Genomic DNA, 25,896 nt, shown 5'->3' with positions numbered 1-25,896 from the left:
GGGGAACTATTGCTTTCAAACAATTAATCAACATAAGTTATAATTCATACCATTTATGTTGGACTAAAATTTAGTATAGTTTTTATGTTGGAATTAGTACTGTTTGTAATTTAATATAATTTTTATGTTTGAACTAAATTGAGCTAGATCCGGTGGACTAGCCGTCTCTTAACAAGTAATAACAACCGACACACATACAAAAATTGGAGAAAGGAGTTTACATATTGAATAGTCTCGTTTTTTTCTTTTAACGTATTTTAAAATATCCTAGGTATTTTTTTTGTCGTCAAAATATCCTAGGTAAACATATGAAATCAGCGCACACACGATATAAAATAATAAGTCAAGTTCAACCTATTACAATTGTAAATTGTATTGATTAATGGATGGATAATCGATAAGGCTTTGAATAATCACAAGTGGAGCGATGTGCTAGTACACTATTTTCACGGCTGCGTATAGATTCAGACCATTAAATTACTTTTGTATTTTTGTCTCTTTGAATAATTGAATGGGACTTCAACACTGGGGGCGACTGAGTCAAGATTGGCGTTGTAGTTTCCTTATCTCACTAATAATTAATATATCATTTATTATCATTACCTATTATTATTTATTACAAGTATTATTAGGATTATTATTCAACAACTCACTTCTCATACTGCCGAAGATTTTTTTTGTCTATTTCTTTTTCTAATTATGAATTTAGTGATTAGTAGATATAATTTCAATTAATTTTGCTTTTACTAAAATATCTCGACTACGTTAATTTCCTGCATGTTTATAAAAAGTACTTGTAAATTTGTACCTACCCATTTCAACGCCGTCTCAAATCTTTCACTTTTTGAGTTTTGAATAGAATATGAAGGAACGTAAGAAATTTCATACAACGTTGATCATATAGTTTAATAATAATAATTATAAAATAATACGATCATTCTCTCTTGAGCTTACAATATAAATCTCCACACTCCCTTCTTCTAACTTCACCACCACACAATACAAAACCAACAAGCAAAGTATCTCTCTTTCTCTAAAGAAAACAAAAAAAAAACACAGAGATTGATCTTTCTCTGAGAGACAAAAATGGAAACTGCTTCGTCTAACTTCACTCTCTCTAAGATCTTCGACAAAGAGGATCCTTACAGCTCCGTCATGCTCTCCGTCGCTGTTCTCGTCGCCGTTCTCAGCTACTTCTTGATTCAAAGAAAATCCAAATCAAGAAACGGACCACCGTTGCCTCCGGGACCATGGCCACTTCCGATCGTCGGAAACCTTCCGTTTCTAAACTCCGAGATCCTCCACACCCAATTCCAAGCCCTGACTCAAAAACACGGCCCTCTCATGAAAATCCACCTCGGTTCCAAGCTCGCAATCGTCATCTCTTCTCCAGACATGGCTCGTGAGGTTCTCAAAACGCATGACATCACTTTCGCTAACCACGATCTCCCTGAAGTCGGAAAAATCAACACTTACGGTGGAGAAGACATCCTCTGGTCTCCTTACGGCACTCACTGGAGAAGACTCCGTAAGCTCTGCGTCATGAAGATGTTCACTACGCCGACTCTCGAAGCTTCTTACTCTACTCGCCGTGAAGAGACCCGACAAACCGTCGTTTATATGTCGGAAATGGCTCGCGACGGAACTCCGGTTAACCTCGGGGAGCAAATCTTCCTTTCGATCTTTAACGTCGTGACAAGAATGATGTGGGGAGCGACAGTTGAAGGAGAAGAGAGAACAAGCTTAGGAAACGAGCTCAAAACCCTAATCTCTGATATCTCCGACATCGAAGGGATTCAAAACTACTCAGATTTCTTCCCGTTGTTCGCAAGATTCGATTTCCAAGGATTGGTTAAGAAGATGAAAGTCCATGTCAAGAAGCTAGATCTTTTGTTCGACCGAGTTATGGATAGTCATGTTAAAATGGTGGGGAAAAAAAGCGAAGAAGAAGAAGATTTCTTGCAATACTTGATTAGAGTTAAAGACGACGATGAGAAAGCTCCTCTCTCGTTGACTCATGTCAAGTCTTTGCTTATGGATATGGTTCTTGGTGGTGTCGACACATCGGTTAACGCGTCCGAATTCGCCATGGCAGAGATCGTAAGCAGACCGGAAGTGTTAAAGAAAATCCGACAAGAAATGGATCAAGTTGTTGGTACAGACAACATCGTTGAGGAATCACATTTACCTAAGCTTCCTTATCTTCAAGCTGTTATGAAAGAGACTCTTAGACTTCATCCAACGCTTCCTCTTCTTGTTCCTCACCGGAACAGCGAAACCTCGGTGGTTGCTGGATACACCGTGCCTAAAGACTCGAAGATTTTCATCAACGTTTGGGCGATTCATAGAGATGCTAAGCATTGGGACGAGCCAAATGAGTTTAAACCGGAGAGGTTTTTGGAGAACTCGCTTGATTTCAATGGGGGTGATTTCAAGTATTTGCCTTTTGGATCCGGGAGGAGGATTTGTGCGGCGATTAATATGGCAGAGAGGCTTGTTCTGTTCAACATTGCGTCGCTTCTTCACTCTTTTGATTGGAAGGCTCCTAAAGGACAGAAGTTTGAGATTGAAGAGAAGTTTGGTCTTGTCCTTAAGCTCAAGAGTCCACTTGTTGCTATTCCTGTTCCTAGGTTGTCTGATCCCAAGCTCTACACTGCTTAAGTAAGAAGGAAAGATTGGGCTGGTTCAGGGGAAGTTTTTTTTGTTGTCTTGTTTGTAATTTACTTTTCTTTATTTTGTGGTCGGAGTTTTAATGCTTTTAGAAAAAGGATGTGTCAAAACATATTTCTGATTATATGTCATAAAGTTATTTTTAATAATAATGATTTTACATTGTGTTTTTTTTTTTGCTAAAATATAGTTACATTCTTGGCAGTTCAGTTTATTATATTTACGGGTTCATAAAATTTTACAAATCTTTATTGGAGATCCTTGTCCCGGTTTCATAGGTAAGGAGAAGTCTAAAAAAATAAATAAATGGGCTTTAGTGTAATTCAGCTTAAATCTTTTTAGAATTTTTTATTATTTTTTTTTAAAAAAGGTGATGTGTGATAAGAGAGAGATTCGGGTTTCTTTTCCCAATAGCAAAGAAATAAATTTTCAACAAAAACAAAAATTAATCTCATAAAAATTGAACGACCAATAGCCTTACTCCACGTCACCAACGTAACCGTCTCCTGCGCCCCTTACTAAAGGATCAATCCATCACAGTTTTTGAGTTTTCAATTTATTTTTAATCAAATTTTCTAGGATACTAGGGCAAAAAATGAGAAAGAAACGCTGATGGAGTTGGTCTTAGAGTATCTTTGGACGATATTGTATCTCTCCATTGACTAATTTTTTAAGAAACTCTTTCTCTCTCATCTCTAAATTTATTATTAAATTAATTTTAAGAAATCCTTTAAGAATACTTCTATTGGGATGGTGTTAGGACAACCTAATAGCAAGCGATGCGTGGCTCATGTTGCAGAAAGTCAAGAATCTATCTAGCGTGAAGGCGTGAAGCTAGTCATCAGTCATCAGATGACAATTTGGTTAAATTTTCTTTGCCGACCGACCGATGAACTTGGATGCCCGCATCTAACTTTTTTAAATATGTTCTTTTATATTTTTTTTTTCAAAATTAAAATAATAAAAAAATAAAACAAAATTTCATAAAACAATTAAATTCCATAACGGTTTGTAAGAAAAGAAAAAGATCCAATAAAACATATAGTTTTATTGCTGAAATATAGATCTTCTTGCATTTTTCCATGTAAAATCGTTCATCAAACTATCGTAGTCGAATTTTTCAACCATAGCTGTCTCAATTGATAACAAAGCTAACCCATTTTGTTGTTTTTGGTGACAAAGATAACTAAAGAGGCTCTACTAGAGCGAGCTAAGGAATGTAACAGACCATAGGTGGACGCGAATTCACTTAGGGGATGTGGGGGGGCGAAGCCCTCCACGGTACGGTTTCTTTATTGGGCTAGATTTAGGTTTTCTTTTATCTAGTGGATTTGGAAATCGGATTTTTGGGGCTATAACAAGACTTAGGGTTTGTAATTATTTATTCACACAATTAAATAAAAAATCTAAACTGGTGTTTGACAATAACCTCCATTTTTTTTCAAAAAATCAAGCACTTCAATAGGCTTATGAACATCATCTGGTATTGATACTCGAATAATTTTCAGTTCCATAAACAGATCATCATCATCTATGTCTGAATGTGTACCATTCTTTAAAGAAGCCTCTAAATTCGTCGCACATGATTTCTTCAAACTATCATTGATGGATGATATTAGTTTTTTTATATCAAACAAAAACTTTGTTTATACTTTTGGAACGGTTCAAACCTGGATTCGAGAAAAACTAGAGTTTGATCCCTAATAATTTTGTTTTAACAAAAAATATGCCCCTTTATAGTGAATACCACAAAAAATATACTCTTTTAAAATGAATGCCCGCGGCGGTCGTCTCCCTCGCCTGCCCTCAAAGCCGGGCCTGGGCTTAGGTCTTTGGACTGCCTCATGGCCTAATTCTTTTCACTACCGCATCACTGATTCTAAGAAATACATAACCATATTAATGAAAAATCCAAAGTACGTACGGATGACATCATTTAGTAGAAAAATTAAAGTATTAGAGAATCCCACAAGTAAGAATATATATATATATATATATATATATATATATATATATATATATACTCCAATGACCCATTTATTCCGAAGATATTTTGGTTATATATATATATATATTATTGACAAACAAACTAATATTATTGTCCGCTAAAAAATTTGACAAACAAAATGAAAAAAGAAAGGACAAACTTAAAACCAAAGCCAATGATGAAAATGATATTTACTTTCCAAAATATAAAAAATGACAGTCAAATCTATCACATTAAATACATTATTGGTAAATTGAAAATATGTATATAACAAGAAGTCAAAACTTGACATCTAAATTTTAACTTCTTGTTATATATCTATTTTCAAATTACCAAATGTGATGGATTTGAGTGTCATTTTTTATATATTTTTTTAATATGGTGCAAATAATGTGATAATTTTTTTTTATCTCAATTTAATTACTGCATTTTAAATTCTCGAGGTATAACTTTATCTCAATTTCTCTATCAATTTATCGAACAAATTTGTTTACTTCTTCCTTTTTAGAAATAGATGTGGGACAGCACAACATTTTTAAATTAAGCATGTCGGTATGACTTTTCTTTTATTTTTTTTTTATTTTGATTCTCAAATAAAATAAAAACTAATTAATCTGTCTACGCCTTGCGTGGACTATATATATTTATCAAATATAATTTTTAAATAAATAATTTTAAGAATATTAAATTTTTTCAACTATATTCTAAATTAGATAAATCCTAAATTTACAAATAAGGTTGTGATTTTAGTAAAAGGGTAAAGAGGTTTGAAGTAGTATATAAATAAGAAATCAAAAATCATAATCTAAATATTATAATTAACGATATTTCATTAGACATATATCAAAAATTATTTATTATTATTATTATTTTGATTTTTTGTTTTTTTCTTCTAAATGTCGGTTTTATATAATTTTAAAAACAGTTTGATTAGACATTCTATTAATTTTTAAATAGATTCCAGTTTTTGTTTTTTTAAACATTTTTGTTAGATTTTAAAATTGATGTGGGGCAATATTGTTTTTTTTTTCAAAAAAAAATCAAATGTACTTTTGTTTCTTTCATTTTGTTTGTCAAACTAAAAAAATCTTGTTTGCAAGGTAATATTTTTTTTTCATTTGAGAAACAAATTAAAAAAATAAAGATGCACGCTTAATTTTAAGAAGATATATTGTCCCACATCGATTTAGAGAAAGGAAGAAGTACACAAATTTGTTCAATAAATTGATAGAGAAATTAAAATAAAGTTATACCTCAAGAATCTTAAAAATAAAGTAAATGTGTTGATGTCCTATAATGAAGAAAATTATCTCGGTTTTATAGATATTCTTTGAAATATTAGTCAAAACATTATTTTATACATTTAGGTAAGGTAGTTTGAGTACAATAAATACTTAAAATTTTTTGAATTTTTTTTTGTCTTTTTCAAATTACCATAAACATTAATACAGTCAAATTATTTATGGTAATTTAAAAATATATAAAAAGAAAAAGTCAGATTTTAAATATTTATTGGACTTATTGCTATCTTAACAAAATGTATAAAATAATATTTTGATTAATGTTTCAGAGCATATGTATAAAACCGAAACAATTATTTTTCATTATGGGGCATCAACACATTTAATTGCTGCTTTTTCAAGATTCTCAATGTATAACTTTATCTCAATTTTTCTATCAATTCATTCTATAAATTTACATGATTTTTGCTTTAATATATTTGATTCGAGTATTTGAATACCCAGTTTTTTCGATTCGTACAATGAATAAAAGCCATATAATTTGTTTTTAAAAAACAATTTCACACTTTTAACTATTGATTTACTTTGTGTTTAAAGGTTAAAAGATAATGACATCCCATCCTTGTGCTGCGTGCAAAGTTTTGAAATCAATATGTACAAGCAAATGCGTTTTTTCCATATTTTCCATCGACCGAGCCTGAAAAACTTGATGTTTTGAAGCCGAACATATATACAAAATTCAAAGTAAAGATATTTTTTTCACCTTTCCAACGTAAATATGCTGCTAACGCTCTCAGCTACAAGGCAGAGATTCCTATACAAGACCCTGTATCTGGTTATGTTGGTATATCTTTAGCTTTTAAAGATATTCTTAACAGTTTAAAAGAGCAAATTGGCTCATCAACTAATGAAATCGTGACCTATAAATTAACAGTTTAGTTTTTACGTAGAATTTTTCACATTGTTAGCTTGATAACTTGTGAGATGATTTTGTTGTCCCGAACCCAATTTTGCTGTCTTTTAGGTCATTTTAGAGCTATAAATTATCTAAACTACTCTCTTGAGGCCAAGCCAGCCTTAACCTGCCAGAGGCTACTTGAGAAAACGAATACATGCCATTAATAATTTTACATATAAGATAACGTGAAAAGTAAAAATAATAAAATTAAAAAGATAAGAAACACCGAAAACTATTGGTTTTGATAGAATTAGTATAATAAAAAAATGGAAAATTGTGAAAGAAAATTCGTCAAGTAAAATAATACACAAAACATGCGATATTGTTTTATATTTTCTTTGATTTCAATGTTAAGAGATTGCAGTATTGTTTGTCTGACTAAATGGAAAATTTCACCCAAAAACATCATGTAAAACAAGAAACCATAAGCATGTATTCCAATGGGAATTAACCAAATGTGCTCTAAAGCACAAGCCCTCTAGGCTTTTAGATCAGAAACAGTCCTGATTGAAAACGCACACTCCGTACATATATATGTTTATGTGCATGTATATTATTGTGAATCTTAACTGCAAGGATGAAACTTGTTGAAACATATCAGGAAAGATCGATGGTAACTTCCAGGTTATGAATCAACTCATGGTGGCATAGCTAGTGGTTGAAGATTCACTCTGTTAGTTGGAGAGAAGAAATCAAATTCTTCCACTATAAATTATAGTTAGCAGCTTGTGGATACCATAAATAGCAAAAAAAATCCAGATTTACAGATATTCTGAGAACTAGTACGAGGTTTGGTATGGGATTCCTTGCTTAACAAAAACAAATCACTCTTAAAATCAAAGCTCGATTTCAATGTTCAAATAATGAAAGATCACTAGCATGTTCAATGATTATGATCTTGTGTCAAGGCCTCAAGGGATGGAGGCATTAATAGAGGCTAATTACTCGGAAATGTACTTCCCATGTGTAAAAAGTTCTAATAGAATTGTGCTCAAGAAGGGGTGGCTCATGGTCTTTTAAACTACACTTTTGGTTTGTTGCTTTTGATAACAAAAAAATGGAAGGTATTACGCCAACCAAGTTACGGGCTAAAGAATGTTTATACGAATAGTTCAACATCTTAAGAACAAATACATCTTATATGTAAATTTATTAACCACTGCATTCACAATATGTGTCAGTGTCAAATGACTCACACATCGTTTGAAAAAATATCTCTCGGAATGTAAAGCAACAGAAACATGCACGCAGCTTGAGAAGACCAACAAATATAATACGTACTTTCTTGATGAACAACCACACATATAATTTAGGATACACAAAATATATTTAAAAAATTAGTTTTTTATGAAATATCATATAAAAATAAACTGATATCCGACACTGGTAGAAAAATGATAAATAGCTAAAAGCCTAAAACAAATAAAACTTATTTAAACTACGAATTTGAATAATATATAATTTTCACTTTTTTCTGTTTTAAAAATATAATTTTGATGAGTATATACTTTTTTATAGTAATATGAATAGAATGATAATAATAAAAATTAACAAAATATTTTTCAATTCATCTCGAAAATTTTAAATTTTAAAATAATTTTAGATAAGACTTTATTTATCTAACAAACAATAGTATTTTAGCATTTTAAGTTATTAAGTCTTGAGTTTTCTCATCTAATTGATTATACTATTTTTTTATTCAGCTAACATACCAGATAAACCCAAAATATTTAAATTTGATGTATTGAAATAAACCCTAAATATCTAAATTTTGATGTATTGAAATAATGAAAAATGAAAGTCATGTATATTAGTGATGAATAAAAAGGTAACATACACATTAATGAATGATAAATGTGATATTATCTTTTATTTTTTGAGAAAACATTAATGTGATATTATATTTCCAAAAAGGAGAGTATGTAGTCTACTATATCACATTATGGTAATTGAAAATATGGAAGATATCTAACTAGTAGTCAAACTTTAAACATTTATAGTTGGACTTGCCTCTAAACATACAAATTCAAGGTATATATAAATGCCTTATAAACCAAGACTAATTTCCTCATTACAGGCATCAGTCACATTTTCAAGATATTCAAGGTATTAACAATCTTGGGTCTTTCTTTCAATTCATTTAGCAATTTCATTTGATTTTGGTTTTGTGATCTTTGAGTCTATTATCAATATCTCGATCTTTTTTTCTGTATATTACATTAAAGCCGTAGGATTTTTTTGTTTTCCTAAAAGCCATAGAAGTTTTAGTAAACAAATTTCAATGTCTCACAGTTTAACCACAAACATATGTTCATGGTTGTATAACTTGTGTTTAAACCCACGTAATATAAAAATCTAATATAAAAGGTTTTGAAAATCATTTTTGTATGATATATATATATATATATCTATATATATATATTTTTTGGGACAACAATATATCTATATATATTTTGTTCTGTTTTCATTATATGATTTATATTACTCACTCATTGTTTTGTTTATCAATTTTCACGTTCATGATCTTCAGTTATGAGTCTCAAAGAAAAGTAAATTTTAGATGAAGATTCAAGATTTATTTCTTCTGATTTCATCCACTTGTGTCTTTTAGGGTTAAAAGAGATAATACAGAGAAGAAGAATGGCTTCCAACCCTTGCTCTGCATGCAAAGTCTTGAAATCCGTGTGTACAGGTGAATGCGTTTTTTCGCCATATTTTCCATCGACGGAGCCTGAAATTTTTGACCGTGTGCATAGAATTTTTGGAGCCGAAAACGTTTACAAAATACTGAGCAATGAGACTTTCTCACCTTTACAGCGTGAACATGCTGTTAAGGCTCTCAGCTATGAAGCTGAAGCCCGCATACGTGATCCTGTAACAGGGTATTATGATATGTCTTTGGCTTATGAAAAAATTCTCAACAATTTGAAAGAGCAAATTGTCTCTGCAAAGAATGAGATCGTGGCCACCATGGGACCCGATAAAGTACCGTAATATTCTGATACTCCTATACTTGATGATTTCCTCATGACACAAAACCAACAGATGGGTGATAATCATGGAGCTGATGAGGCATCAACATCTGCAATGCCACCTGCATCTTCAGGAGGCACCAATGATACTCAACAGACATCTTAATTGCGTTAAAACAAGAACAACCCATAATGAAATGTCTATTGTGTTTATTTGATATTTGCATGCACCTTAATTCCCGTAATAATTTGTTGTCATTTCTTTTTTTTTTGTTTCAATTTCATCACAAATTCATGTAGTTTCATTATATAAAAAATAATTCATGTTGTTTGATCTAGTTCGATTTTCAAATTTGTTATATTTTTTGTTTATTAGAGAAAAACCTAAATACATCTAAAGATTGATTCTGACCTAGATCTTTTGGATGATATATAATTTAATAACATAAAAATTACATGAACAAGAATTTACATGCGTAATATTTGTTAAATATATGAGTAAACGAAATATGGGTATAATGGTAGGATTTTTATAAATACTTATTCTGCACGTAATGATATGCGATTGAAAATGTCGGTGGTCTATATAAAGGTCATGGAGGAGAGATGTCAATGAATACTAGTTTGTCTTATTAGTTTGCCTTCCAAAGACTTCAGTCTCTTATGTCGTTGTGGGTGTTGCGAATTGGAAAAAAAAAACTAGTTAGATATACATAAAAATTAAGTTAATAAAAATTAAGTGAAATTATATTCATACAAAGTCCTAATTGAATTCTACATTCTATTCTCAACAAGAAAGCACCCTTTATACTCAAGTTGTCATTATATCTCTGATCGCTTTTGGGTAAGGAGAATGGTCAAGCGATATTTAGAATCTAAAATTTGGGGATAATTATTTGATTCCTGAAAATAATGTTGTAACTTGTATGAGCGGTAAAAAAAAACAAGGTTTCATCTTGAGTTGGGCTTGGGTCAAAAAAATTTGTTGTCGAGGAATGGTGATGTTGTAACTCATGCCAACATCACTTTGGCGCAAGTTGAACCTGGCTATAAGCCTATAACCCAAAGATTGATACTGAGATGAGTCCGGATTTTTTTTTTGTGAAATGGTAGTTTAGTGTTTACGTTGGCTCGAAAAAAACGAATATTATTCAGCAGAGGTCTCTATGGTTGTAGTTATGTGAGTCTCTGTTTCACTATAAGGTTGGAGTTCTCTCAATCTTCTCTGTTTGGCTTGCGCAGATATATAAGCGGCAAACACCTTGTTCTCTTAGCTTCATATTTTTAATGTTTGGCTTCATTTAGTTTTTTGTTGATTTTTTCACATTGTATAGCTTGAGAACTGATTTTGTTGTTTCGAACTCAATCTTGCTGTCTTTTGGGTCGTTTTGGAACTATGAATTAGTCTAACTACTCTCTTGAAGCCTGGTCGGCCCTAACCTACGAGAGGCTAGTTGAGCAAACGAATTGGTTGTGGTAATTTGTCATTAATAATTTTAAAAACATAAAATGATGTGAGAAATAAAAATAATAAAAATCTATAAAAATATATAAACATTGAAACTATGGATTGTGGTAGAACTAATAAGATAAATTAAAATTAGGAAAAAAAATTGTGAAAGAAAATTCGTCAAGTAACATAATACACAAAATTAAAGTGCAATATTGTTTTCTATTTTCTTTGGTTTCAGTGTTAAGAGATTGCAATATTGTTTGTCTGAGTAAATGGAGAATTTCACCCAAAAACATCATGTAAACCAAGAAACCATAATCATGTATTGCAATGGGAAGGTAACCAAATTAAATGTGGTCTAAAGCACAAGCTCACCAGGCTTTTAGATCACAAGCAGTCCTGATTGAAAACGCATACTCCGTACATATATCTATGCATATGTATATTGTTGTGAATCTTAACTGTAAGGATAAAACTTGTTAAAACACATTAGGAAAGATCGATGGCAACTTCAAGGTTATGAATCTCTCTTAAAATGAATTAAATCAAGTGGCATAGTGGTTGAAGATTCACTCTGTTAGTTGGAGAGAAGAAATCAAAATTTTCCACTCTAATGTAAATTATAGTTTATTAGCAGCTTGTGGATACCACATATAGCAAGAAAGTCCATATTTTCACATGTTATGAGAAGTAGTTCGAGTTTTGGTTTGGGATTCCTTGCTTCACAAAAACAAATCTCTCTTAAAATCAAATTCCAATTTCAATGTTTACATTATGAAAAGTCACTAACATGTCAATGATCATGATCTTTTGTCAAGGCCTCAAGGGAAGGAGGCATTAGTGGAGGCTAATTACTCGGAAATGGACTTCCCACAAGTCGAAGTTCTAATAGAATTGTGCTCCAGAATAGGTGGCCCTTGGTCTTTTAAATTATACAGTTGGTTTGGTAGTAATAATTTTGTTGCTTTTGATGGAAAAAATGGAAGTCATTACGCCGACCAAGTTAAGGGCTAAAGAATGTTTATACGAATAATTTGACATCTGAAGAAATACATCTTATATGTAAATTTATTAACCACTGGTTAGCTATCTGTGTCAAACGACTCAAACCTCGTTTGAAAAATCATCTCTCGGAATGGGAAGCAACTGAAACATGCACGTAGCTTGAAAAGACCAACAACGAAAACATGTAGCTTCTTGATGAACAACCACACATACTATTTTGGATACACAAAATATATTTAAAACAAAACTTAGTTTCTCTTATGAAATATCATATAAAAGCTGAACTGATATCCGACACTGAAAAAATAACCATAACTAGTTAAAAGCCTAAAACAAATAAAAACTTAATTAAAATTATGAGCTTGAATAATATGAATTTTCACGTTTTTCTGTTTTTAGAATATGATTCTAATTAGTATATACTGTTTATAGTTATAAGAACAAAATGATAATAATAAATTAACAAATTATTTTTCAATCTCGCAAATTTTAAAATTTTAAATAGTTTTAGATAAAACCTATCTATCAAACAAACAACAGTATTTTAGCGTTTTAAGTTTATTAAGTCTTGAGTTTTCTCGTCTAATTTAGTATACTATTTTTATTTAGCTATTTGATATTCAGCTATGACATACCTGATAAACCCTAAATATCTAAAATTTTTGATGTATTGAAATAATGAGAAATGAAAAGTCATGTAATATTACTAATTAATAAATAAAAAAGAAACGTACACATAGATGTGATATTATCTTTTATTTTTGAGAAAACATTAATGTGATATTATCTTTCCAGAAAAGAGAGTTTGTAGTCTACCCTATCACTTTAAGGTAATTTGAAAATATAGAAGGTATTAGTCAAACTTTAGACATTTATAATTGGACTTGCCTCTAAACATAGAAATTCAAAGTTTCTATATAAATGCCGTAAAAACCAAGACTATTTTCCTCATTACAAACATCAGTCACATTTTCAAGTTATTCAAGGTATTAACAGTTTTGGTCTTTTTTTCAAGTCATTTAGCAATTTCATTTGATTTTGGCTTTGTGATCTTTGAGTCTAGTATCAATACCTCAATCTTGTTTTCTAAAATTTGTAGTCTTATTGTAGATGAAGATTCAAGATTTATTTCTTCTGATTTCATCCACTTGTGTCTTTTAGGGTTAAAAGAGATAATAAAGAGAAGAAGAATGACTTCCAACCCTTGCTCTGCATGCAAAGTCTTGAAATCCGTGTGTACAGGTGAATGCGTTTTTGCGCCATATTTTCCATCGACGGAGCCTGAAAAATTTGACCGTGTGCATAAAATTTTTGGAGCCGAAAACGTTTACAAAATACTGAGCAATGAGACTTTCTCACCTTTACAACGTGAACATGCTGTTAAGGCTCTCAGCTATGAAGCTGAAGCCCGCATACGTGATCCTGTAACAGGGTATTATGGGATGTCTTTGGCTTATGAAAAAATTCTCAACAATTTGAAAGAGCAAATCATCTCAGCAAAGAATGAGATCGTGGCCACCATGGGACCCGATAAAGTACCGGAATATTCTGATACTCCTATGCCTGATGATTTCTTCATGACACAAAACCAACAGATGGGTGATAATCATGGAGCTGATGAAGCATCAACATCTGCAACGCCACCTGCATCTTCAGGAGGCGCCAATGATACTCAACAGACACCTTAATTGCGTTAAAACCAGAACAAACCATAATAAAATGTCTGTTGTGTTTATTTGATATTTGCATGCACCTCAATTCCCATAGTAATTTGTTTTTCTTTCCTTTCTTTATTTCAATTTCATCATAATTCATGTTGTTTCATTTTATAATAAATAATATATATTGTTTGATATAAATCGATTTTCAAATTTGTTTTATTTTTTGTTTATTAGAGAATAATCAAAATACATTTAAAGATTTATTCTAACCTTATCGTTTGGATGATCTTATAAGAAAATAACTTAGAAATTACATGCGTAATATATGTTAAATATATGAGTAGACGAAATATGGGTATGGTAGGATTTGTATAAATACTTATTCTACACATAATGATATGCAATTGAAAATGTGGATGGTCTATATAAAGGTCAGGGAGGAGAGATGTCAATGAATACTAGTTTGTCCGAATTAGTTTGCCTTCCAAAGAGTTCAGTCTCTTATGTCGTTGTGGGTGTTCCGAATTGAAAAAAAACTACTTAGATATACATAAAATTAAAGTTAATAAACAAATCATTCAGTTAAATTATATTCATGGAAAGTCCTAATTGACTTCTACAATATATTCTCAACAGGAAAGCACCCTTAAAACTCTAGTTTTCATTATCTCTTTGATTGCTTTTGGGTAAGGAGAATGGTCAAGCGAAATTTAGATCTAAACTTGGGGACAATTAGTTGGTTCCTGGAAGTAATGTTGTTACTTGTATGAACGGTAAAAAAAAAAAGATTTCATCTTGAGTTGGGTAAAACAATTTGTTGTCGAGGAATGGTGATGATGTAACTCATGCCAACATCACTTTGGCGCAAATTGAACTTGGCTATAACCTAAGATTGATCTTGAGATGAGTCTGAATTTATTGTGTGAAATGGTAGTTTAGTTTTTATGTTGGCTAGACAAAAAAAAACGAATATTAGTTAGTCTAGAGTTTTAGTCATGTGAGTCTCTGTATCACTATAAGCTCGGAGTTCTCTCTATCTTCTCTGTTTGGCTTGCGCGGAAACTTTGCATCGCAATAAAAATGGTTCTCTGTTAAGCGGCAAACACCTTGTTCTCTCAGAATGTTTGGCTTCATTTATCTACTGGTAGATTTTTTCACATTGTATAGCTTGATAACTTGTGAGATGATTTTGTTGTTTTGAACTCAATCTTGCTGTCTCTTGGGTCGTTTTGGAACTATAAATTAGCCAAACTATTTTCTTAAGGCCAGGCCGGTCCTAATCTAGGAGAGGCTAGTTGAGCAAACGAATTGGTTGTGGTAATATTTGTCATTAATAATTTTAAATATAAGATGATGTAAAAGATAAAAATAATAAAAACCTATAAAAATATATAAACATTGAAACTATGGTTTGTGGTAGAAATTAAAATTATGAAAAAACTGTGAAAGAAACTTCTTCATGTAAAATAATACACAACAATTGCAATATTGTTTTCTATTTTTTTTTGTTTTAATGTTAAGAGATTACAATATTGTTTGTCTAACTAAATAAAAAATTACACCCAAAAACATCATGTAAAACAAGAAACCATAATCATGTATTCTAATAGGAAGGTAACTAAAATAAATGTGGTCTAAAGCACAAGCTCGCTAGGCTTTTAGGTCAGAAGCACTCCTGATTGAAAACGCATACTCCGTTCTATAATCTATGCGCATGTATATAGTTGTGAATCTTAACTGCAAGGATGAAACTTGTTAAAACACATTAGAAAAAAATCGATGGCAACTTCCAAGTTATGAATCTCTTTTAAAATGAATCAACTCATGGTGGCATAGTGGTTGAAGATTCACTCTGTTAGTTGGAGAGAAGAAATCAAAATTTTCCACTGTAGTGTAAATTATAGTTAGCAACTTGTGGATATCATAGGTAGCAAAAAAAAATCCATATTTCCACATGTTCTGAGAATTAGTCCGAGTTTTGGTATATGATTCCTTGCTTAACAAAAACAAATCTATACTATCAATCAAAGTCCATTTCAATGTTCAAATTATGAAAGGTCACTTACTCACTGACATGTCAATGATCATGATTTTGTCATTCAGCTACTCAACTGACATACTAGAAAAACCCCAAATATCTAAATTCTGATTTATAGAAATAAAAAATGATATTTGTAATAAATTAAAGAAGTAACATAATTCATGAATGATAAATGTGATAGTATCCTTTAAATTTTGTAGTCTACTCTATCACATTATTGGTAATTTGAAAATAAGGAAGGTATATAACAAGAAATCAAAATTTATATTTATTGGATTATTTCCTAAATGAGTGACACTATAGTTTTAGGCATGACTATAAAACTGAGACTCTTTGCTTATACTAGTACGATTTATTTACTAATAATTCGTGAATATATAATATATCTATATTGATCATGAGCTTATCTTTCTTTTCTTTTCTTTTTTTCCTTTTTTTTTGTCGGATCCTCAAGCGCCAAGCTCTCCGAAGTATATGCAAGTTCCAGATGAAGACATAACCCAAAAGCATCAGCAAAAATCTCCCAGACAAAGATAACACAACCCAGAGAATCATCCAACGATTTATTGTTCAGATTTCTAACAAGAAACATATAAAATGGGAAAAGAAAAAGGAAAAAGCCAGAGAATTTTACATTCAATTGAACAAAACTACAAGAGAACACACAAACAATCTTTCGTATAGAACACTTATTGTTATTGAGATTACCTGACGAGTAATCTTTCGTATAGAACACCATGCCATTTAAAGCGTAACCACGAGTTTAAAGATACTCTCACGTGTTAAGTTCCAATTGAACCAAAATCCCAAAACTTAAAATTGAACCAAAATCCCAAAACTTAAAATTGAACCAAACCCGAATTAGATTTGAACCAGAGCCCCAAATTGCGGAAAAGCCCTAAATCTCGCACAAACTTTCTCTCTGAAAATAAAAAAAAAACAGAGCTTCAAGCTCGAAGGCCTTCAATTCGATCGAGCATTATCAGGGGAAAGAGTGACGAAATCAAAACCGGCAAAGATAAAAGATTTTCGTTCGAGCTTCTGAAACCAAAAGCCAGGCTAAAACAGAGAAGAAGAATTTGGTTGTACGTAATCGAAGAACCTTGGTCTGAGTTGAAAACAAGAGACCGTAGATTTTGAAACAGTTGATTCCGAGGCTGAGGTATGTTTCATTTGTCTTTGGTCGATTCTTACACTATGAGTTTTCATCTCTTATTCATATTACTTAGTCGATTTCAATTCTTACATCATGAGTTTCTAACATTAAGATGCTTCTGTTCCCTGAAAGTTAGGTTAAACGAATCTATTGTTGAATCTCTTATCAGTCCACTGAAAATGAGTGATTTTGCTCACTACCCCTTTGCTAAAATTAATTGTACGAATCAATTGGGACTAAAGTTTTGTTCTTTCTTCATATAATCCTCAGTTGTTGATGTTTGCCTGCTCTGGTTTTGTTGTTTCTATGTGCAGTGAGTTTCTGTTCTTAAAACCAAAGAAATGAAGAAAAAGATAGCTATCGGTTTCGAGGGTTCAGCTAACAAAATTGGTGTTGGAATCGTGACATTAGACGGTACAATCTTAGCCAATCCTCGGCACACATACATAACACCGCCTGGTCACGGTTTCCTCCCTAGAGAGACTGCACATCACCATCTCGACCATGTTCTTCCTTTAGTCAAATCAGCTCTCGAGACTTCCAATATAACTCCGGAAGAAATCGACTGCATCTGCTACACAAAAGGTCCCGGGATGGGAGCGCCATTGCAGGTCTCAGCCATTGTCGTTAGAGTATTGTCACAGCTTTGGAAGAAGCCAATCGTCGCTGTGAATCACTGTGTGGCTCACATTGAGATGGGGAGAGTGGTTACTGGAGCTGATGATCCCGTTGTTCTGTATGTGAGTGGTGGCAACACTCAGGTGATTGCTTACAGTGAAGGTAGATACAGGATTTTCGGTGAGACTATTGATATTGCTGTTGGTAATTGCTTGGACCGGTTCGCTAGAGTCTTGAAGCTTTCTAATGATCCAAGTCCTGGTTATAATATCGAACAGGTAGATTTCATGTAGAGTAAACTCGAGTTTATCAAGATTCAAGAACCACATTGTTCACTCGTTTGTTTTTTGTTTTGTTATTAACTAGCTTGCGAAGAAAGGAGAAAACTTTATTGATCTTCCGTATGCTGTTAAAGGTATGGATGTATCATTCAGCGGAATCTTGAGTTATATCGAAACTACTGCAGAGGAGAAGCTCAAGAATAACGAGTGCACACCAGCAGACTTGTGCTATTCCCTTCAAGTAAGGCTATCACTTGTTCGTAAAATGATAAATCTTGCCACAAAGTTTTGGACTTTTTAGAAGATTGTTGTTGATCTTGCAGGAAACGGTGTTTGCGATGCTGGTTGAGATCACTGAAAGAGCGATGGCGCATTGTGACAAGAAAGACGTTTTGATAGTTGGTGGTGTTGGGTGTAACGAGCGTTTGCAGGACATGATGAGGACGATGTGCTCTGAACGTGACGGTAAGCTGTTTGCAACCGATGATCGTTATTGCATCGATAATGGAGCGATGATCGCTTACACGGGTCTACTCGCATTTGTCAACGGTATTGAAACGCCGATTCAAGACTCTACCTTTACGCAGCGGTTTCGCACAGACGAGGTTCATGCTGTGTGGCGAGAGAAGGAAGATTCGGTACTTGGAGATAAGAACGTTGCTGCGAATTGATTGTGTACCCATTTGTTTTATTTAATTTTTTATCCATTTTGAGAATGAATCTTAGTACTCGATACATTCTTTTTTTGAAAGTGAAGTTGTAATGTGTTTTATTAGCGAAATGTTATGATCGTTTCTTTTGATTTTGAATGATTTCTAGATTGGTATATTACTTTCAATTTTTCAAGGTAAGTTGGCAAGTTTCTTTGTAGCAGTTCAAATTATTTGTGTTGCATTTCTTGATATTTGTATGCTTTTTGTTTTCTTGCTTTGATAATATATTATATATTAAAGTGCATTTCTACCGATAATGGTGGAGAGATTGTTGCATTCGTGTTCCTTAATCATACAAAAACAACTTAATCAACAGTAAAAGTTTTTAAACTTCTTTTCTTTATAACGTATGTGATGGTCCTAGTAGAGGAAAGTTTTATGGAATATATCACTGCGTACTGAAAGAAAATTTGGGTGATTGGAATATAGAATTTCCTAAGACAAGTAATACATTGTAGACTTTTCCTGATCTGAAAGTAGGTCGTGGAGACCGGAGCGTAGTCTTTTGTACTAAGCTAAAGCTCCAATAACAATAAAATTAATTTCAAAAGTTCTAAACGATAGATTATAAAGATTTCAAAAAAAGACAAGCGGAAAAAAAAAAGAGATTCAAAAGATGACAAAAGTTATTAGTAAAACGATCAATTAAAGATCAAATAATTAAAGAAAAGATAAAGTATCTCAAAAGTCTTCCTCCATCTTCAAATTCCAAAAGGTGAAAAACAGATGATAAGGAAAAAACGTTATACTTTTTGTTAAACTATACTTGGCTACTAGCTATGTTATTCATCTGAAACTTGAATTCATGAAAGTTCTGATGTTAAATGGATGAAATTTTTTTGGTGGTAAGATTATTCGAAGAAAAATCTAAACTTAGATGATTTACAAGTATATCCCCTTTTACATATGGGAAAAGAAAAAAGAAGTACTATAGTCTCCAATACCAAAGAACTTCAATGCTGATTCATATCAACAGATTCTTCGGTTTGTTTTCAAGAATCTGAAACTAGCCGTTGATAAGTTCTTATTATTTCAGTTCACATTGCACTCGTCGTCCAGATCGCTACAGTAGTTTCATTTTCGAGTTGTAAGTTGCCTTTAATTGCTTCTCATATTCGTTTTTGTTATTATATTCACCAATTTCATTTACTGTTATTTTGCCACACAGTGGTCCAGATAATAAGATGCCCCGGCAAAAATAGTACGTATATAATATAAGTTTGTATAAATCAAAGAACATACATACCTTATAAGCGAATTAGATGAATGTTGGAGTCAACATTGGATTCTTGTATAATAGTCAAACTGTACTAATCCCAAGTTAGGTTTTGATACATGAACTAACAAATACCTTATAAGCGAATTAGATGAATGTTGGAGTAGTATTTATATAATTAATCATTATATAATGTAAAAGTTTTATCGGTTTATACTTTGTAATCTACAATTAATTAGCATAAATAAAGAAAAGCTAGTGGAATGATTGTCCTCTAAATCTCGATATTATCATTTGACTTTAATAAATCCTATTTACTCATTATAAGAAATGGATCTAAACAAAAGATTCTTTTATCAACTGTTCTCATCCAAAAAATCTACTCGTTTTTAGAGACTATATATGGATACACGTATATGGTGTATGTGTAAGTGTATGCACGAGTAAACACGTGCACGTGGCATGTTCAGAGAATGAGAAGGAGTGTTGACAAAAACCAAAAGGATGATCCCAGTTTGGAAATGATTCCAAAAGTTATTACTATAAGCCAAAGTGCCAATCGCCAAACATGAACTTCAACTACACTCGTTGTATCGTTTTCTCACATTAAAGCCGCTCTACACTTTACCCATTTATAACTACGCATAGGTGTTTGAAATTTGCGGATTTTAGACGTAACTACTTAAGTTAATGTATTTTTTTGGTTAAAGCTTACTAAAATCTATTATTATGAAATCGCTAAATGATTCTGTGATTCCTCGTTTGTTTACTATTTACACAGTTATGCGGGATTACGAATTATTTGAGTTTACTTCATTTAGTTAAATGCGGAATTATTTGTCTTTAAATGTTTTTCGTGTAATGATTATTCTATCTCATTGTTAAACGTCTACTTATTTCGGTCTAAAATATGATTTATGTACGTTTTGTTTTAAATCAAAATTTACAATATAGAAATATACTAAAAAAGTTGCAAAATCTTCTAAATCATAAACCAATGCAAGAAAATGAAGAGCAATAGATTAATCATATTTTTTAAAAGCTAATTACATTTCAAGGAAATACATCCCATTCCCCACTTACAACTACAAGTTACAAATGTGAACATTAACTGTCTTCAAATTAAACCAAAAAAGTCATCAAGATTTGGCCTTCCTTTTCAAAAGCAGTACACGTCTCTTTCTCTATCTTGGAGACACAGAGACCGAGTATTCAATGCGTTGTTTGTCTTCCCACTTTTCACCAGCTAAGCTCTGTTCTTCTCTCTTCCTATTCTCTCCATAACAAGAAATATTCTGCAGATAAACAAAAAACTTCCATTCACGAGGGTTGGAGCTAGAGTTTCCAAAATCGAGAAACAAACAGATAAATTTCGGTCCTAGATTCTGAAGTTGGGTCCCTCTCTAAAACTTTCTATATTCTCTTCGCCAAGCTAAAACCACGAAAAATACGAAGAGATAGATCTGCTTCAGAAGAAAACAGAGTACTCTGCTTCATAAATTTAATAGCTTTTGTCGGATTTTTTTTCCCTTTACTTCTTTTTTCAAGTCAAGAAAGAGGAGAATTCTACAGACAGAGAGAGAAGAAGAAGTTAGAGCTTAAGAGAATTCTTGGGCTCTCGTAAAAAAATCATCTTTTTCTGCCTAAAGGCGAAACAGAGAGAGAGATAAATGAGCAAAGAGCAGTAATGGCTGCCTTACATGCCACGTTACTGATCCTTCTCTCAATTTTTCTTTCAACTTCACCGACTGTTCGAGGTAATGCTGAGCTAAAAGCTTTAATGGAGCTCAAAAGTTCTCTTGACCCGGAAAACAAGCTTCTCCGATCATGGACTCTTGACGGCGATCCATGCGACGGATCTTTCGAAGGAATCGCCTGTAACCAGCACCTGAAAGTCGCAAACATATCGTTACAAGGGAAACGTCTGGCCGGAAAACTGTCTCCGGCGGTTGCAGAGCTCAAGTGCTTGTCAGGTCTTTACTTACATTACAATAGTCTCTCCGGAGAGATACCTCAAGAGATCACGAATCTCACTGAATTATCAGATCTTTATCTCAATGTTAATAACTTCTCCGGTGAGATTCCGGCAGAGATTGGCTCCATGGCTGGCTTGCAAGGTTGACATCTGACAATCTTTTCAATATTTTGCTTCACCGGCAAATTCCAATCCGGTTTAGATTAACCAGGATTTACTTTAGCTTAACCGAATGAGACTTAGCCGGAACAGAAGCTAGAAACAGAGCTGGATTACCTTAAACCACACTAAACAGATGAATCTCATAATTTTCACCGACTTGATATGAATGGTTGTGTTGTAATTTGTTGCAGTTATGGATCTCTGCTGCAACAGCTTAACAGGGAAGATACCAAACAACATTGGATCCTTGAAGAAGCTAAACGTGTTGTCTCTGCAACACAACAAACTAACCGGAGAGGTTCCTTCGAGTTTGGGAGGCTTGAGTTTGTTAAGTAGGCTTGATTTGAGCTTCAACAATCTATTAGGATCGATCCCAAAAACCCTAGACAACATTCCTGAGCTGGATACACTTGACTTGCGCAACAATACTCTCTCTGGCTTTGTTCCTCCTGGTAAGTAATATGATTCTTGAAATATCTTTGTAGAACTTATCTCTCTGTTTCTTGACTCGGCTTTTAAAATCTTGTCAAAGGTCTCAAGAAGTTGAATGAGAAATTCAAGTTTGAGAACAACATTGGGTTATGTGGCGTCGATTTTCCTTCTTTGAGAGCTTGTTCTGCTTTCGATGATGAAACTATCCAACAACTCAAGCAGCCTCCAGGTGAACTAGACACTAATAAATCAACTCTTCACAACATTTCCGAGTCTGTGTATCACCAGAAGCAGAAATCATCATCGAAACTCCCACAAGTTGCTTTGATCTCAAGCGTGATTACAGTCGGTATAACACTGATTGGTGCTGGTTTATTGACCTTCTTTCGCTACAGAAGAAGGAAGCAAAAGATTAGTAACACAGGAGAGATTTCCGAGGGAAGACTCAGCACAGATCAACAAAAAGATTTCAGGGCATCGCCACTCGTGAGTCTTGCTTACACCAAAGAATGGGATCCACTCGGAGACAGCAGAAACGGAGCTGAGTTCTCACAAGAGCCTCATCTCTTTGTTGTCAATAGCAGTTTCAGGTTTAACTTAGAAGAGGTTGAATCTGCAACACAATGCTTCTCAGAGGCTAACTTACTGAGCAGAAACAGCTTTACCTCAGTGTTCAAAGGAATCCTCAGAGATGGTTCTTTGGTAGCTATCAGAAGCATCAACATAAGCAGTTGCAAGAACGAGGAAGTCGAGTTCATGAACGGTTTAAAGCTTTTATCCTCACTGTCACACGAAAACTTAGTGAAGCTACGTGGATTCTGTTGTTCTAGAGGCAGAGGAGAGTGTTTCCTAATCTATGATTTTGCTTCAAAAGGAAAGCTCTCGAATTTTCTTGATTTACAAGAAAACGAAACCAACCGGGTTCTTGATTGGCCTGCAAGAGTATCTATCATCAAAGGGATTGCAAAAGGTTAAGTCTTTGAAATCACTTCTTTTTTAAGTTGAAAATTTCAGTTGCAAGTACAAAATTGTGTTTAACGCAAAATCTCTTTGCAGGTATTGCTTACTTACATGGAAGTGATCAACAAAAGAAGCCTATAACAGTTCATCGAAACATCTCTGTCGAGAAAATCCTGCTTGATGAGCAATTTAACCCGTTGATCGCTGATTCTGGTCTTCACAACCTTCTAGCAGATGATTTGGTCTTCTCAGCACTCAAAACAAGTGCAGCAATGGGATATTTAGCTCCAGAGTATGTCACAACCGGAAAGTTCACTGAGAAAACAGACATTTTTGCCTTTGGAGTCATCATTCTCCAGATACTCTCTGGCAAGCTCATGCTTACAAGCTCACTGAGGATTGCAGCTGAAAATGGAGAGCATTGTGGGTTCATTGATGAGTATCTTCGTGAAGAGTTTGATAAATCAGAGGCGATTGCAATGGCTAGGATTGGAATAAGCTGTACACAGGAGATTCCAAACAATAGGCCCAATATAGAGACACTCCTTCTGGAGATAAACTGTATGAAGAAGAGTGAATGAGTGTGCTTTCTAGTTAGTGTTTGAAGAAAAGGTTTTCAACTTTTGTGCTAAGTATAATTCTCCGGTTAAGCAGTATCACAACAATTGTGTGTTTTTTTTCCTCTGTCTCCAACAAGAACCGGTTCGGTTTATATGGTTTTTAGATTTCCCTAATTGCTTACCACCGTGCTTCAAATTAGGAAAATACATTTTCCACTAGATAGAAAAGAAAATTGATGAATGTAATATGTTGGAGCGTACGTACTGCTTTACTCTAAACATAAAATCCATAGTGACGGATAAAAATTTCTCTTAATTACTTAAGAGTTACCCATTGGCTTTATAGAAACACCAATTTGTTCAAGAAACAATTAATGAAGATCTTTCATGGAACCCTTCGATCTTGTGATCATTTTCCTCGAATATGAACGTTGTGTAAAACTTTGGTTAAAAAAAAAATATGAACGTTGTGTACTTTTCTAGAACGCGTCCAACCGCTTTGAGATGTTTGATTGTAATTTGTAACAATTTGAAAACCTATTCGATCATTTATAATGGTTAGGATCATTTTATTAGGTTTATAAGTGTAAGGATCAGATACAACTTTCATCAATACTCCACCAAAACCAAGCAAAATTTATTGTTTAAAACACAAGAGGAATTATTTCAACGTGCTAGTCTTTCACGAAAGTAAATTTTACGGTGAATATTAATAGGAATGACGTTTTAAAATGTTCTATCTACTAACCATAAGTTATGGATCATTTTTTTTTTCTTTCTGATAATGGCCAAGTTATAAACAATTATCATATTATGTGTTAATTAGTTCTCCTCAGTCTGATGTCGTTGTTACGTCCTTCTCTTTTTTTTTTTTTTTGTTCAACACTTTTTTTCATTAGATTACTCTTTCCAAATACAAATACAAAGAAAGGGAATGTAACATCCTCTTAACTTACTAACATACAAGATAAAGACAATAAACCATAGTACAGATAATTCCTCCTGGAAGAAGAAAGACAGCGGATATGAAGCAAGCCTCAAATGAGTCGAGTAAGACTTCATGGCAAAGCCGGATATTTTGAAATTAGTCACTTTTAGATGTGACTTTGAAGGCAGCTTTTGGCGATGGCTGAACGGATATAGTGAGGGAGCAGGGGACGGTGGAGGCAGAAGCCTTTTCGGATAGCTTAATCCAATGATCGAAGGTACAGACGAAATGGGTCAAGGAAGCAGCTTGTGACGGTGGCTGAACCGAAGGAGATAAGCATCGACGGTGTATACTGGATAGAGAAAGTTTTGCTCAATAAAAAAGAGGGATGGTGCTCCATGAAAGAGATGGCTGATGTTAGGGATCTCTCTACGGGTACAAAAGAGTCAACCCTAAGAGAGTAACAATACAAACGCTTCACCAAATATAGAATGTTGACCAAATTCTGAAGCATCAAACATATGAAATATTGTGCTTAAAAATGGGTCAGAATAAACGTACACTTCCGACCAGGCCCAACAAAACACATCGTCGGATTTGGAGTGAAGGAGCAACGGCGAGACAAAAACTGATGGAGCTCTAAATGGGTGCAAGTTCTAATAAAATTGTGCTCGAGAAGAGGTGGCCCATGGTCTTTTACACTACACATTTGGTTTGTTGCTTTTGATGACAAAAAAATGGAAGTCATTACGCCTACCAAGTTAAGTGCTAAAGAATGTTTATACGAATAGTTTGACATCTGAAGAACAAATACATCTTATATGTAAATTCATTAACCACTGCATTAACTATATGTTTCAGTGTCAAACGACTCACACGTAGTTAGACAAAATATCTCTTGGAATGT

General features: G+C 33.2%; 5 protein-coding genes across 5 annotated transcripts; all 5 read left to right on the top strand.

Moving 5' to 3' along the window:
• The first annotated feature begins 972 nt into the window (after positions 1-972).
• LOC18028323 (geraniol 8-hydroxylase) lies at positions 973-2,837 on the top strand. Its single transcript, XM_006413571.2, has one exon. The coding sequence runs from the start codon at positions 1,087-1,089 to the stop codon at positions 2,659-2,661; it is 1,575 nt and encodes a 524-aa protein (XP_006413634.1). The 5' UTR covers positions 973-1,086; the 3' UTR covers positions 2,662-2,837.
• Positions 2,838-9,496: 6,659 nt separating this feature from the next.
• On the top strand, positions 9,497-9,994 carry LOC18028322 (LOB domain-containing protein 35). The gene is made up of 2 exons (XM_006413570.2): positions 9,497-9,841; positions 9,902-9,994. Exons 1-2 carry the CDS (start codon positions 9,497-9,499, stop codon positions 9,992-9,994), a joined length of 438 nt encoding a protein of 145 aa, XP_006413633.2.
• Positions 9,995-13,476: 3,482 nt separating this feature from the next.
• On the top strand, positions 13,477-13,974 carry LOC18028321 (LOB domain-containing protein 35). Its single transcript, XM_006413569.1, has one exon. It carries the CDS (start codon positions 13,477-13,479, stop codon positions 13,972-13,974), a length of 498 nt encoding a protein of 165 aa, XP_006413632.1.
• A 2,942-nt stretch (positions 13,975-16,916) lies between these two features.
• Positions 16,917-18,845, top strand: LOC18028320 (probable tRNA N6-adenosine threonylcarbamoyltransferase). The gene is made up of 4 exons (XM_006413568.2): positions 16,917-17,150; positions 17,459-18,040; positions 18,129-18,284; positions 18,367-18,845. Exons 2-4 carry the CDS (start codon positions 17,486-17,488, stop codon positions 18,712-18,714), a joined length of 1,059 nt encoding a protein of 352 aa, XP_006413631.1. The 5' UTR covers positions 16,917-17,150; positions 17,459-17,485; the 3' UTR covers positions 18,715-18,845.
• A 2,375-nt stretch (positions 18,846-21,220) lies between these two features.
• LOC18028319 (somatic embryogenesis receptor kinase 4) lies at positions 21,221-24,205 on the top strand. The gene is made up of 4 exons (XM_006413567.2): positions 21,221-22,089; positions 22,301-22,561; positions 22,642-23,511; positions 23,598-24,205. Exons 1-4 carry the CDS (start codon positions 21,660-21,662, stop codon positions 24,080-24,082), a joined length of 2,046 nt encoding a protein of 681 aa, XP_006413630.1. The 5' UTR covers positions 21,221-21,659; the 3' UTR covers positions 24,083-24,205.
• The last annotated feature ends 1,691 nt before the right edge of the window (positions 24,206-25,896 follow it).

Source organism: Eutrema salsugineum, unplaced genomic scaffold (genome assembly GCF_000478725.1).
Source record: "Eutrema salsugineum unplaced genomic scaffold, Eutsalg1_0 scaffold_1, whole genome shotgun sequence".
Taxonomy (NCBI): domain Eukaryota; kingdom Viridiplantae; phylum Streptophyta; class Magnoliopsida; order Brassicales; family Brassicaceae; genus Eutrema; species Eutrema salsugineum.
Note: the sequence above shows the minus strand (reverse complement) of the source record. Positions and strands in the feature narration are given on the sequence as shown.

Coding starts and splice junctions, on each gene's coding strand:
- LOC18028323 (XM_006413571.2), top strand. CDS start 1,087: ATGGAAACTGCTTCGTCTAACTTCACTCTCTCTAAGATCTTCGACAAA.
- LOC18028320 (XM_006413568.2), top strand. CDS start 17,486: ATGAAGAAAAAGATAGCTATCGGTTTCGAGGGTTCAGCTAACAAAATT. Junction 18,041..18,128: donor CTGGTTATAATATCGAACAG/GTAGATTTCATG, acceptor GTTATTAACTAG/CTTGCGAAGAAAGGAGAAAA. Junction 18,285..18,366: donor ACTTGTGCTATTCCCTTCAA/GTAAGGCTATCA, acceptor TTGATCTTGCAG/GAAACGGTGTTTGCGATGCT.
- LOC18028319 (XM_006413567.2), top strand. CDS start 21,660: ATGGCTGCCTTACATGCCACGTTACTGATCCTTCTCTCAATTTTTCTT. Junction 22,090..22,300: donor CTCCATGGCTGGCTTGCAAG/GTTGACATCTGA, acceptor AATTTGTTGCAG/TTATGGATCTCTGCTGCAAC. Junction 23,512..23,597: donor CATCAAAGGGATTGCAAAAG/GTTAAGTCTTTG, acceptor ATCTCTTTGCAG/GTATTGCTTACTTACATGGA.
- LOC18028322 (XM_006413570.2), top strand. CDS start 9,497: ATGGCTTCCAACCCTTGCTCTGCATGCAAAGTCTTGAAATCCGTGTGT. Junction 9,842..9,901: donor CCACCATGGGACCCGATAAA/GTACCGTAATAT, acceptor CAAAACCAACAG/ATGGGTGATAATCATGGAGC.
- LOC18028321 (XM_006413569.1), top strand. CDS start 13,477: ATGACTTCCAACCCTTGCTCTGCATGCAAAGTCTTGAAATCCGTGTGT.